Source organism: Parasteatoda tepidariorum, chromosome 2 (assembly GCF_982258835.1).
Source record: "Parasteatoda tepidariorum strain Cologne lab strain chromosome 2, Ptep-v5.0, whole genome shotgun sequence".
NCBI lineage: Eukaryota > Metazoa > Arthropoda > Arachnida > Araneae > Theridiidae > Parasteatoda > Parasteatoda tepidariorum.
The window spans coordinates 106,827,441-106,841,675 of record NC_141756.1 but is presented as its reverse complement, the minus strand read 5'-3'; the positions used below and the strand labels follow the sequence as shown (position 1 = coordinate 106,841,675).

The 14,235-nt window shown below is 27.3% G+C and overlaps 1 protein-coding gene across 6 annotated transcripts in view; it reads left to right on the top strand.

The window, feature by feature from the left end:
- Positions 1 to 14,037, top strand: part of LOC107446777 (inositol hexakisphosphate kinase 1) — a 55,830-nt gene extending 41,793 nt beyond the window's left edge. For 4 of the 6 annotated variants that reach the window (XM_043053158.3, XM_043053154.3, XM_043053151.3 and 1 more), the window contains exons 2-6: positions 2,445 to 2,811; positions 4,467 to 4,572; positions 6,217 to 6,287; positions 9,604 to 9,779; positions 11,617 to 12,847. In XM_043053158.3, coding sequence (XP_042909092.2) covers positions 2,574 to 2,811; positions 4,467 to 4,572; positions 6,217 to 6,287; positions 9,604 to 9,779; positions 11,617 to 12,183 — 1,158 coding nt within the window. In that variant the 5' untranslated portion in view covers positions 2,445 to 2,573 and the 3' untranslated portion in view covers positions 12,184 to 12,847. Of the gene's footprint in view, positions 1 to 20; positions 201 to 2,444; positions 2,812 to 4,466; positions 4,573 to 6,216; positions 6,288 to 9,603; positions 9,780 to 11,616 lie in introns of those variants that run through there. The other 2 variants (XM_043053157.3, XM_043053155.3) reach the window with 2 other exon arrangements.
- The last annotated feature ends 198 nt before the right edge of the window (positions 14,038 to 14,235 follow it).

Sequence of the window (14,235 nt, the reverse complement as noted above, 5' to 3'; positions counted from 1 at the left end):
AATGGCAACAGCGCTGAAATAGTCTTGTTTCACATTGATAGTTCCTGTTCAGTTAGTTCGCTTTCGTCTTCTGAACGCAATAGTTATGTGATGTTGTTAGTCTTTATTATAAGTGGGGAATAGTTAATTTTATTTCATTTTTAAATATAAACAAAATATGCTATCAGTGATGTTACCTGCAGGGAATAAATTGCGTAAAGGTAACTACATTGTTTTTTATATTTTATATAGAGTTGAATATTTAAAATTCCGTAGCTTGTAAAAATTATTAAAATATTCATAACATTCATTCTGTTTGCATAAACCAGTTAAAATTGTATGTTTAAACTAATTAAAGTTAAAAATCTATTTATTTTTGTGTTCTAGTATTAAATAACCAAGTTTTTGTTCTGCAAAAAAAAAATTAAAATAAATAAAAGTTTAAATAAGCATTAAAATGCAGAAGTTACAACCTTTTTTCATTTTTGTACTTTGTTTATGCACATTCAATTTGGGAGAATTTTTTGTTATTCAAGATGCTGTTATTCTTTTGTTTTTCTATTTCCTGTATATGTTCTGATGACAGTTCTTTTTAATTCATATAACTCCCAAACTTATTTTGCATTTCTTTTAAACATGTTATACTGTTTAAAATCGAACTACAAATATTTCACATACATAAAAAATTTGTGTTTTTAATATTGCTATAATTTTGACAGATTTAACATTTTGTGTACCCTAAAAACTTCAGCATTTTTAAAAATATGGATCATTTTTAAAAATGCTGTTATTCTGTTATTATTTCTATTGTTCTTTTGTTATTCTATTTCCTGTATATGTTCTGATGACAGTTCTTTTTAATTCATATAACTCACAAACTTATTTTGCGTTTCTTTTAAACATGTTATACTGTTTAAAATCGAACTACAAATATTTCACATACATAAAAAATTTGTGTTTTTAATATTGCTATAATTTTGACAGATAGTACTATAATTTTGACAGTCAGGGTACATTTTGCGTACCCTAAAAACTTCAGCATTTTTAAAAATATGGATCATTAAAAAAAAAAAAAAAAAGAAATTGAGATTTGTTTTGTACTGTTTAAAATTTAAATGATTTTTAAGACAAAGTAATTGAGTTAAAAAGTAAAGGTATAACTAGGCAAACAATACAAAAAGGTGTGAATTAAATCATATTGAGCAATCATTAAAACATCTTTCAAAGCACATTAGACAACCAGCATTTATGTTTCTAACCTATTGTGCTGCGTAATTCTAAGCTCTTTCAGTATCTACTTTATTTAACTAGTTTTAAAATTAGTTGCCGATGGTCTTATTAGCATAGGTGAAACATTCTTTGAGACATAATGATTCAACTTATAATTTATTTTACATAGCTCTTTTTTCAGAAATGCAATGATATGTAATATATTGAAATGACATATTTATGTTTCTTTAAAGTGATGCAGATGCACTTTATCAATAATGTAAAAAATAAAAATATTACAGAAATTTTTTTTTAAAAAATTACCGTTTTGTATAAACTATAGCTTAAACTGCCTTGGTTTATACTAACCAAACAATTTCTGATTCTAATTGGGAATTCTAAAGGGGGAAAAACGCAGGCACACACAACAAAAATGTTCAGCATTTAGGGGGCCACCAGAAATGTGTGGGTACTAGATCCATACCCTGTGACAGGGATGGCGAACCAATGGCACGCGTGCCATTTCATTACAATATTTTGGGCACGCCACCGATCACAAAGTTCACTATGAAGCATATTAACAATTAGATTAAATTTCACAAAGAACAAAAAAATGGGCAATTATTGACAAAAAATGTAACAATTAATGTCAAAAAACAATTAATAACCATAAAAAACAAGCTAACAATAAATGACTAGCAAAAAAAAAATTAACAGTCCTGCTTAAACTAATGTCTTACAACCTAATATAAGTTATTTGTCATCTTATCTGCAACAACAGAAGTCACACTGATGTTACTTTAAGTTGAACTACGCGTATAACTGAGACATTGCAAAATGTTTTTTTTTTTTTTTTTCATAGTAAATAAATAGTTTTGAGTTGATACTATTTTGTATCATTATTTTCCCAAAAATCACGAAGTCAAAATTATTTGACGGCACGTCCATGATCTCATTAAGCGTTTTTTTTTTAAGAAAAAATGGCACGTTGGTGCTTAAAGGTTCGCCACCCCTGCCCTATGATGATAAATCAGGTGCTCTTCACTAGCCATTTTAAGCTATGTCCTTTTGTTCCCACCTTTTGTTAGGACACCTATATTTTTAAGTTTATTCACTTACAAAAGCAAGGCAGTGGCAATTTGGTTCTTGGCAGTTTCTATTATGATAGATAATGTAGTTTTTGTTGTTATTTGTTTGTAAAATTCCCTGTATTCTTATAAATATGTGTGTTAAAACTAACTGTAGGCTATTTGCAGGTCTGTTGCTGTGCTAAACTTGGCCACAAAAGTGCACGACGAAAAGCCTGCTGTCCTGCTGCCTTCAGGGCAAGTGCAGGACAAACAGAATCATCGTACCCACCTTCTACATGTTCCGCGCCAAAGGTCATGGTGTACACGGATGCAGCGACCAATAACATGGAAAGTCATGGCGAAATGGCAGCATCATCGCTGGAGAAGGCGAAAGCGACTACTGTCCTCCACCCTTATACGCAGCAAGTTGGAGGGCACACACAACTCCTCATGCTCGACAGGAGTACTCTCTGCAAACCTCTTATTCTAAGAGAGTTACATTTTTATTTGAATGTCCCTCGTACAATGAGGAGCTTCATTCCAAAATATAAAGGTGATTTTTTATATATTTATTTAGTTGAGATAATGCATTGGTGACTGATTTTTCAAGTTGTTGCTGACACTAATGCAACTATAAAATCCTCTAAACACCTCAATGATGTTTCCCAGACCGTCGCCAATAGTCCATTGTGTAGCTCTAGTGTGACGTAAATAAAGTACCTACCTCTAATTCATAAATGCCAAGTTTTAATTTTTGAATTGGTCTTGGTTTTTAAAGAGGTTTTTATTTTGTGAAAACTTATCAATTTTGTAAAAATTATTCTAAAAAATTAACACAAGAAGATGGTAAAGTAAGAAAATATTTTCAAAAATTTTCACTACAAATAAAAATAATTTTTGACTGGTGAATTTCTATATATTTTTCCCCACATATTCAAAAACAATTTTGCTATTGTGAAATTTTGGGCTAAAACTTTTATCCAAATTTCAAAATCCGTAAAAATCATTGTCCATAGTTAAATTTCAACTTGAATTTGATAAAAACATGCATTTAGCAGTACAAGTACTAAAAGTTATTTTAATTATAAGAACATTTTCAACTGGGTCATACAGAAACAAATTTTACAGAGAAAAAAATGGTTCATAAAAAAAATAAAGGTCTGTTAGAATAAATTTACAATAGTATTTAAGATAATGTTTGAATTTAGACTTCCTGTTAAGTTTATAGAGAGAGAGCTTCAGGCAGCTTTCAGAAAAGCTACTCTTTTAAAATTTCCGTATATTGCAATGAGAACGGGGTTTGCATGAAAATCTGCTTTTTTAATTGTGAAACTACCATTTTTCCTAAAGTTGAATGTGTGAATGTACTGCTATACGGTAGTAAATTTACCCTGCAATAGTACTAATTTATGTTTGGAGTACTAAATACATAGTTCTTGTAAATAATGTGGGGGAAATTTTGTGGAATTTTGACATGTTTCTTTCAATAGGTATTAAGTAAATATTTCTGCGAGTAATTTTTTAGAAATATTTTTGCTTTTAAAGTAATTTTCAAATCAAAGCTATTAATATTGTCTTCAACAGTTGTAATAAGAAAGAGATCTTATCAAAAATGACAATTCTATGAAGGGTGGTGTTCAAAGCTGTTGAAATAAACATTTTTAGAAGGGAAGAAATGAAGAGAATGTTCATCATTGAAACATTGTTGATTTAAGGAGTTAGAAATGTGTGGTGATTAAGTTAATCCAAATCCAATGGAAATTATTAATTAAATTGTGATAATTAGCAATCAACATATTTAATAATATCAAAAATAAAAAAAGGATAAGTTGCATGTTGCTATATCAAGTTGTAAGACAGACTTGAAAAAAAAGGCAATGATATAACATAAAGCGGTAGAAAAAATTTACATCATTTCGACACTGGCAGGCAAGCTGGAAGGCTTGTTTTGATTATTCTAGTATGGGTGTTGCCAGGTTTGATTTTTCAATAATATGTTGATAGATTAGATTATAATTGAGAAGAAATGTAAAATAGAATTGTTAAATATTATAATTTGATTGTAATATTTTACAATTCTGTGTTGCTATCTGTGCGAGAAGTTGATTCACCTCAGCTCTATAAATAGCCATTGACACTTTATATCAATCCTGAAATAGTATTTGCTGCAATGCCTAGTTAACTTAATTTTTATTACTTTGTTTTTAGGTGTTATTCAAGTGCATGAAATGGATGATAAAACAACGGTGTATCACCCTGTAAAAAGTCGCAGAAGAGACGAAAGAACACTAAGTTGCAGAAGTTCTGAAATGAGGTAATTTTCACACAAGCTTCGAAAAAAATTTTGTTTTGCAATTTTAAAAATGACCATTAATTATACAGGATAATTTCACCTGAATGACAATTTGGAAAAGTCATAATGACAGCTTTTAAGAGTTTTATCTATTTCACTGCAATTTTTTTTGCATATATGACTCGCTACTTGTGTGTCTTTTGTGTATCTTTATAATTAATAACATTTATTGAAATATCTGAATTTTATTAATAACTGAGCCTTGCACAGGAATAATTATAATATATGTAATTATTTCTGTACAACATAATTATGCATATTATATGGAAAACATAATTATATGGAATAATTATCTGTATTATAATTATATTATGATTATATATATATTACTGATTTATTGTTGCGCAGGAATAATTATAATCAGGGTTGGGTTTTTGCCATGACAGTGGTAAAAACCGTGTTTTTACTGGTAAAAACTGTCAAAAACCTACTGTTTTCTTTAATTTATGGCATATAGCAGATTATATATCATTTTCACATAATTGCCTTTATAAATGAATGTTGTAAATGATTGCTATTGATTTTGCAACTATATACATGTATTCTTATAGAAGGATATACATTCATATAGAAATATTGTAATATACTTATTGAAAATAGTGATACTTACTTTTATCATAATAGCTTGATTTGCAAAGGATTCAAAATTTTGCACTTCTTAATTGTTAGAAATAAGCAAGCAAACAAAAAAGCTTGGAACTATTAATAAATTCAAGAACTAAAAGGAATTTAAAATTCGGCATTTCTTAAATATAGAAATAAGCTAAACAAAACTTGTAACTACTAACAAACTGTAAGTCAAGAATTACTGCTATTTTGTAAAGTTAAAAACTTTTATTTAGTTACAAAAGCACATTAAACAAAACTTAATTACAAACAAAATTACATGTTCAGTAGTCGGGGTCACTGTGCCAAAGCATATGATAGCAAGTGACTAATTTTGCGCATTTTTCATTGCCCAGTCGATTTCTCAGTTCAGTATGAATGAGTCCAAAATTTGAGAAGATTCAAAATTATTTTACCAAATACTTATAAATTATTTTATTAAATACTCAAAATTATTTTACCAAAACTATGGGTTTTTGACATGACGGTAAAAACTGGTCATGTGTCAAAAACTTGCCAACCCTGATTATAATATATATAATTATTTCTGTGCAACATAATTATGCATATTATATGGAAAACATAATTATATGGAATAATTGTCTGTTATAATTATATTATGATTATATATATTACTGATTTATTGATTATTTATTATTTTTCACCCTTTAAGGTATCTAACTGTAACTCATAATCATATTGAGTAAAGTATCTGAAAGTATTCAGGCTATGAAAAACCGTTGCTTGTTTGATAAAATTGTACAAAATTATTTTTAAACCAACTGATTTCTTTTTAAGTGAGCATTATAAAATTAGTTTTGTTTTTATTTCTTAGAAATTATTACCTAAATTAATACCCATGGTTAGTGTTTAAGAGTTAAATTATTAACTCTTACTTATTAATTGTTCTAATTATTAGTTGTAGTTCAATTATTGTTGTAAATAATAGTTGTAGTCTAATAATTACTAGTTCTAATTATTTTGTTTAATATTTTTCAGAGTGAAAATAAATTCCTGCAGTGATAAAAAATTGGTCAAAGAACGTCATCTTAATGGCTCTAATTCTAGATGTATCCTTTCTTTTTATTGAACATTGATTTACTGTTTCTTTAAGTTTATAATAATTTCAATTTTATTTTAAATTTATTTGGAATTTAGGGGAAAAAACACATATATCAATTTTTTTTAAAAAATGCCAGTTTTATTATTTTATATAACTGAACAGTATGCACACTGAAAAAGATTTTTAAAAAAGTATTAAGTTGAAATTTATAGAAAGAGATTTATAGTAAACTTCAAATGACATTCTTTTGCCTTACAGATTCTGTAGTTCCTCCAATCTTCCATCTTGCATTTTCATTTTTTGTCTTTTTATTTGATCTGTTAATTTTAGTAATATATTTTTAAGTTAATCGTGTTAAATTGGAAGAGATAAATTATTTTATTTGTTATCCATAACTTTACTCAGAAGAATACTATAGATAAAAATATTAATTATTTAATACAATTCATACATAGCAACATTTCATTAAACTTAAAAATAGTTATTGATAACAAGATATAGGTGTCCTTTTTTTCTATCGAGTTGTTTAGTCTCTCTGAGGGAAAATTTTGGAAAAATAACCAAGTCATAACTCTAAGATTTAATGCTTCCCTCCCCTTTTTTATCTGTATTTTCTAGTGACCTTTTTGTGTCAATATTTTTTATTCTTTTAAAAAATTTATCTGATAATTACATAATGCTGATAAAATGTACATTATCAATGTATTTATTACCAGAATATGTTTCACCACCAATATATATTGAGGTAACTGGTGAAATGAGTAACATCACCATTATGCTTTACGTAATTTTGATGTAGTTCATATTGGCTATGTTATATATAATGATGATAATATTTAGTACTTATTGATATTTTTAATGACAATTCAATCAAACATGTTTAGTGTTTGAAGAGTTATTGTAGATAGGTATTATTTTCTTAATGTTTAAATATTGGTTATTCATTAATGTGAAATTCTTTAGTTTGGTAAAAGAACTTAATCTTGAGTCACTATTTTGAAAAAAAAAGAAGTGTTTTCTTTCTTTGATGGGAAATTCACATGTATTTCATGTAGTTTCAAGTGAAATTAAATTTGACCCATTTCCTATATTAAACAATTAGGGGAACAAAAACCCTCTGTTAATTGTCTCATGAATGCTTTTGCGATCATCTTTGTCTCTCATCACAAAACCAATTATTTCTACAAAATCTAAACACATTCAATTAAAAAAAAATTATATAAATAAATTACTTTTTTGCTTATGTCACTAACTCTCTCCAGGGTGCATAAGCGTTTTTGAAAAGTGCTCAAAGGTGCTTATTTTTTATTTACGTTTTTTAAAAGCCTTTAAACGTGGTTTTTTTTTAATTCGGGGTTTGTAAAAAATGTGTTAGAAATCTTACTCAAAAGAAAAGTGCTTTAGATCTTTTTCCTTTGATATGTCAATTGTTGTTCTAAATTACAAAAAAAAAAACACTATTTATCAAAAACTAGTTATTTTATTATGATAATGTAAAGTTTTTGAAAATGTTTTTGAATTTTATTGATTTTATGTTTATAAATTAAGAACTTTAAACAATGGAAAAAATAACTTTTATTATTGCACAGATCCTAATTATGATTTTGTTTCTTTTTGGAAAGTGATTAAAAATATTTTCTGAGTGCTTACAAAGTACTTAAAAGTGCTTATTTTTGGTTGAAAAATTTGGTTCCTCACCCTGTTCTCACCCAAAAATATTTGTTTTGAAACTCTTATTGAAATATCTTTTTGAATGTATTTTTTAAAATGGGTTATAACCAATAAATTTTCTATTATGACAAATTAAATGAATCTTTGAGACACCTGTTAATAATTTTGCTTCACAAAATACCAATAGTTTAATATTATGGAATGCATTAGCATTGCAGTTTTGTGCACAAAGTATCCATGTTTATTAGGTGCATCGTTAGTAATTATTCATTAAGCTAAGCAATCTCTTTTTCAGTCCTATTTATGTATATTGTTTAATTTTTTTTATGGAGTAATGACTATGTAATCTTGTCTATTTCATGAAGGAAAGAAATATTTAAAAAAATGCATGCCTAATTTATTACATACCATTATACGTATCTTTAGCTTCATAACTGCATAACACTTTTGGCTAAAAATTTTTACTTTTAATGTCTTATACTTTGACATTTTACCTTGTGATATTTATTCTATACTATTACAGTTTTATTTTAACAGCAGGGTTTGGTATAATGATTTAAATCATAATTAAAGTTGTGATTTAAATCACTTGATAATTTTTTAGAAAAAATCATTGATTTAAATCAACCGTGAAGAGACTGATTTCTTTAAAAATGAAACTTAACTTTTTTGATAAGAAATAAAAAGATGAATGTCAATTATTGTAATTCAAAGGATTTTTTAAGAAAAGGTGACTTAGATTGACATCAAACTTTAAAATTATAGTTTTCCATTAGCTGTTTGTAAAATAATTTACTGGTGATTAACATATCTCAATCATACCCATTAAGTTTTATATTTATTTAAAAAAAAGTGCTTTAAAACTTTTTAAATATGTAACTAGTGTAAAGTAATAACGAAGAACTTCTTCTACATAGAAAACTTTTTAAAAAATAAATAATTTTTTTTGCAGTAATGTTTTTTGATCTAAATCAGTTTGTGTATCTGTTTGACAAATTGTCTCTCAATCTTTAGCATTTATTAGAGATTCGAGCTTAAAAAAATATGGAGTTTATTTATTCTGTGACTAGTTTTTAATTTTCAATGATAATTTTCACCATATTATTCAGAAATAATAATGTTTTTTGCTAATATTGTTTTTTAACAAAGTTAAGTATTGTTAATATATTTATTTTATCAGATGCTTTGGTTGGTAAACTCTGGTTTGAATAAGAAAATACCATATTCAAATCATTTTTTTTTTAAATTTTTAAAAAATAATGATTTTTGCCAACCTTTCTTAGCAAAGTATTAGTATTAATGATAAATTAAACCTATAAAAATCAAACGAAGATGTATTGTAATAGGTAAAAATAATAATACACATGAACAGTACAATACTTTCTTCTAAAGGCATTTTCATATATCCTTTTATGAGTAACATGTCATGTGTTTTGCTATGTGCAGTCACTTCATCGGATTCTTGTATTATAGTAAACTACAATTAATTTAAAGAAGTTTTTATATAATTAAAAATTTACTTTTTTTTTAAATGTAAAATTTTATAAAATGTTTTTAAATCAAAACATTATTATAATAAATATTTTTAATATTTATTATATAGATTTATAAAAATCTATTTTAAGTGAATTGCCCTTAATTCATAATGATAGATTTTTTGTTGCTAGAGAACATAGCATCGAATTTTCACCACCCTTGCATTCTTGATTTGAAAATGGGCACCAGAATGCACGGAGATGATGCTTCACCCGATAAAGCTAGCAGCCAGATAGCTAAATGTGCAGCTAGCACTTCTGCTAGGCTTGGTGTTCGTTTATGTGGAATGCAGGTACGTCAACTTTCTGTTCTTATTTATGGGAAAATGTCTCCTATTTTTTAAAACTTTAAAAAATAATTTATAAAATGACATGAATAATCCTTAGTGAAAAATGGATATTGACTAACAGTTTTATTTTCTGGTCTATTAATATGATTTATCCATTTTTTAAATTAAAAACTAACTGTAAATTATTGTGTAATAAAGTTATATGATAATGATAAATCATTCTATGAAATTTGATACTTTTTAAAGCATTCAAACAAGATTATTGTTATTTAATAAATTTACTGCACTGAAATAGTTAAATACAATTGTTTTTAACATGCATGTCTTTTTTCCTCTTTTTTTTCACATCTTATGTCTGTTTTTTTCCAGTTTGTAATGTCTTGGAATAGACAAGTTACAAATATTTTGTGCTGTATTTTAGTTGTTACTCACTTAAAATAAAAAGTCTCTCTGTTAAATCACAGTAAAACAGTTTTAGATTTAATTGCTTGTTAATTAAATATAATTAAACCTAAAAGTGATTTTAATAATAAAATTTTTTTTTTAAAAACTTCACAATTATAGTGGTTACATTAAAGAGTCAAAGTTATTTTCTATCTTAACAACAATAACCATACCCTTTAACTGTTTCAGTACTTTAAAGAAAAATCCTCATAATTTGTAATAAACATGTAGTCTAACAGTAGTCTAACATGTAGTAATAAACATGTAGTCTAACAAGCACCCAACAATGAGTTTGTGAACATGTTTTAAGATGCAAAACATTTCTTTAAGTATCCGATTTAAACATATTTTTCAGTTTTGACCTTTCTTTTTCAGAACAGGGAAAAACTCTTGAAATTTTTTTAAAAACTTTGTTTTTTAACTTTTAAATGTACTTCTTTTCTAAATAAAATTCCTTTGAATAAGTTTGCAGAGTTATGAGATTTTTAAATTTGGTTTCAAACCAAATTTTGACTTCTTTTTACAGACAGTGTTTTTATGTATATATTTAATTTTGGGAATTAGAATTTATAATACTATCAAAAAAGTGCTTTTCAGTGTAAAAAGAGTAAATAAATAATTTATATTATTTTTTTATTTAATTTCAGTGTTTGAGTAAGAAAGAGTTATATATTTATATTGCATAAATTTAAAAATTATAATTTTGTTAAAAATTACTGTTGGACTCTGGTTATGAGAAAAAGAAGAATTTTTTTTTTTTAATGTGATTTAGGGACCGTTCAAATATCAGGTAAACTCCTAACGGGGTAGGTCGTTTTTGCTGACTAATTTTTGGTGACAAGGGAAGGGTGAGCAATGCTTTTATGTAAGATATTTAAGATCCTTTTATTTTCAAAATTTTCTTAAATGAAATTATAAAAAATAATGTCACAAAAAACTACATTGAGAAAATTTTAAAATTTAGAATAAAAGTTGGAATTTAAGAAAAAAATTTTTAAAAAAGGTTTTTTTTTTCTTCGAATAATTTTGAGCACAGTAAGAAAGCAAAACATACTCCTAAAGAATTAATAAGATAAAAATTACATTTATTATTTGAATTAAATTTTAAATATTATATTACTACAGTAGAATTCAAAGTTTAGACAAAAAACCTGGGGAGGTGGTTGTTACAACCTTTGTATTTAAGCATAGGAAAAGGTTGTGATTTGCTTTTTTTTCTTCTTCTAGCAAGGAGGATTTTGAAATTTCCAAAACATACTTTTGTAATATTTATCCAATTAAAAAAATAGTTTTATTTTCAAAAACTAATTTGTATAATTTGCAATTAAATCTTTTTAAATATTTAATATATTTTACATTCAGATATGTCTAATTATTCCATTATTTTATGAAACAGGTCTATCAAGCTAAATACGAAGGATATCTGTGGAAAGACAAATACTACGGTCGAACATTAGACGAAAGTGGTGTCCGTAAAGCTCTGCACCAATTTTTCCACAACGGTCTGTATTTAAATTCCTCTGTGATTGATAGGGTATTGGAGTACCTGATAGAATTAAGAGAGGCCGTCGAAAAGCAACAAACTTTCCGCTTCTATTCCAGTTCTCTTTTGATACTATACGAAGGCTGTGTTAAAAAAAATAAGCACCCCTTCTTCATTCCCTGCGAGAGTGAAAGCTCCTGCTTCGAGGACATGATGGACGACGAATCTTCGCTCGAGAGCAGCAACGATTCTACTTCTGCCAGCGCCTCTCTGTCGTGGCGCAGGCAGTCTGCCGAAAACAAGAAGTGCAAAGAGTCCCACGGGCCGGATGTCGACGTGCGCATGATCGATTTTGCGCACACCACGTACGAAGGTTACGATGGTGATACGACCATCCACAATGGACCAGACACTGGTTATTTGTTAGGTCTAGATAACCTCATACGCCTCTTGAGGGAGGTGGAAGATATGGAAATCTAGTTCTGTTCTTTCTCCTGTGTTCAAAACGGACTTGTCTCGAGAGATTTACTATCACCGTCTTTATTTCTCGGACACTGATTTAACTTAATTTTTTAAAACAAGGGCAGTTAATGTATATTCACTTAGGAAAGAATAATTTTTATTCCTACATCAAGATAGGCCCTTTTCAGTGATGTTTTAAAATGTATAAAAGGGCCATTATGTAGTAGTATTAAAGACTGATCGACTTTTTATTTATGTAGTTAAAAATTTTGTGATCACAAAAAAGTTCAAAGCTGAGACTGTTCAAAGACTGCCATTGCATTAAATAAACTTTTTCTTTTATTCACACCTTGCTGTATTCTGAAATAAGTTGATATTTTTTTTTTAAATTCCTTCGCAAGGAACAACTGTTTTTATGTATATAGACTATCTGTGATAATAGTGATATGTTTATACTTCCATTTTTTTTGTCAGTGTATATATATATATATATTATTTATGCATCAGAGTAGCTTCATGTTATGTATTTTTGATTGATGGAAGTTTGCCTTTTTTAGCTGAACAAATGTATGTGTATCTTTTTTTTTCATTTTGTTTGTTATCCCGGTTGATTTTTTTTTGACCTTGGTTCATTTTTAATATTTCAGAGATGCCCAACTTGCTCCGCTTTGTAAAAAAGAAATATTTCCTAGGTATTAAATTTAAGTTATTGAATTATTCAGGGTGCATAGCTTTTCTTTAAAGGTGCTTATTTTTTTAAAGCCCTTAAAGGTGCTTTTTTCCATTGCGTGTTTTTAAGAAAGTCCTTAATGTTCCCTTTTTCAAAATGAGATTTTTTTGATCATGTATGTTTCAGCTACGAATTATTCAAAAAGTGTTGTTTTCATACAATGTTTCTACTCAATGTTTTCACAATTCATTCAACCACTATGATTATATTATTAGGATATGCACATTAATAAGAAAATTTATCTTCCTATTATTAAACGTTCATTATATATATATTCACATATATATATTTTCATATATATATCTAATATAAACTTTCAATAATAGGAAGGAAATGTTTTTTATTAGTGCTCATATCCTAATTATATTTGAGGAGATTTCTGTATCGTGACCTGTGGCAGAATAATCGCCAGTTCTTGGCAACTTCCGGGCAGCAACCCGCGAGAAATTTACAAAAAAAACATCACAGGAAGGGACCAACTTGAATGGTTTAACTCGTCGCCATCCCTGGGCAAACATCTATTTTTTTTAAAAGAAATTTTGCAAGTTTAAAATCTATTTGGCACCATGGCAATTGTAGTTGACGTGACAGATCCCCAAATATCCCCTTATATATATTTTTTAAATATAGAGTTTAAGAATATTTTTTCAGTGCTTGAAAAGTGCTTTAGAGATGTTTATTTTTTGTTCTAAAATTTGTGCCTGCACCCTGTAATTTTTCCACCAGGTCGTATCTAAAATTCAAAGTATCATATGAAAAGCAACTTTATTGCAGTTATATCATGGTGATACTTATAAAGAGTGGGAATAACTATCCTTATTCTACAAATTTTACCATTGAATTCGTTACCCAATTAATTAAAACTTTTGCAAAAAGCGGAGCAGTTGCAATCCCTGATATTTTACTGTGCAATTAAATCTAACACATTTGTGATAATTATTTGTTATTGTCTATCACAGAGAAATGTTTTGGTGGTTCTGATATTTCATTTTATGGACTTATAAGTTTTTATATACAATTCAATGATATCTAATTTAAATTAATTAAATTCTACTTATTTCAGTTAAATATATCTGTATTTTTATGTTCCAAAATGACTTTTAATGTGTTGGCATTATTAAATTAAATTTATGCTAAAAGTTTATCAGTTTTCTTCAATTTGTACTGTCTATTTTTCTATTACAGTCTACTAAATTTCTGTCATTATTTCGCATATAGACCGGGGTATAGTGGATTAGGTAAACAGAGAACAACTTCCCCACACTGATTTTTCAATAAAATTCCATTTTTCAAAAGTAATTTTTTGTTGTTCTTTTATAGTTGATTTTCTAAGTAAATGC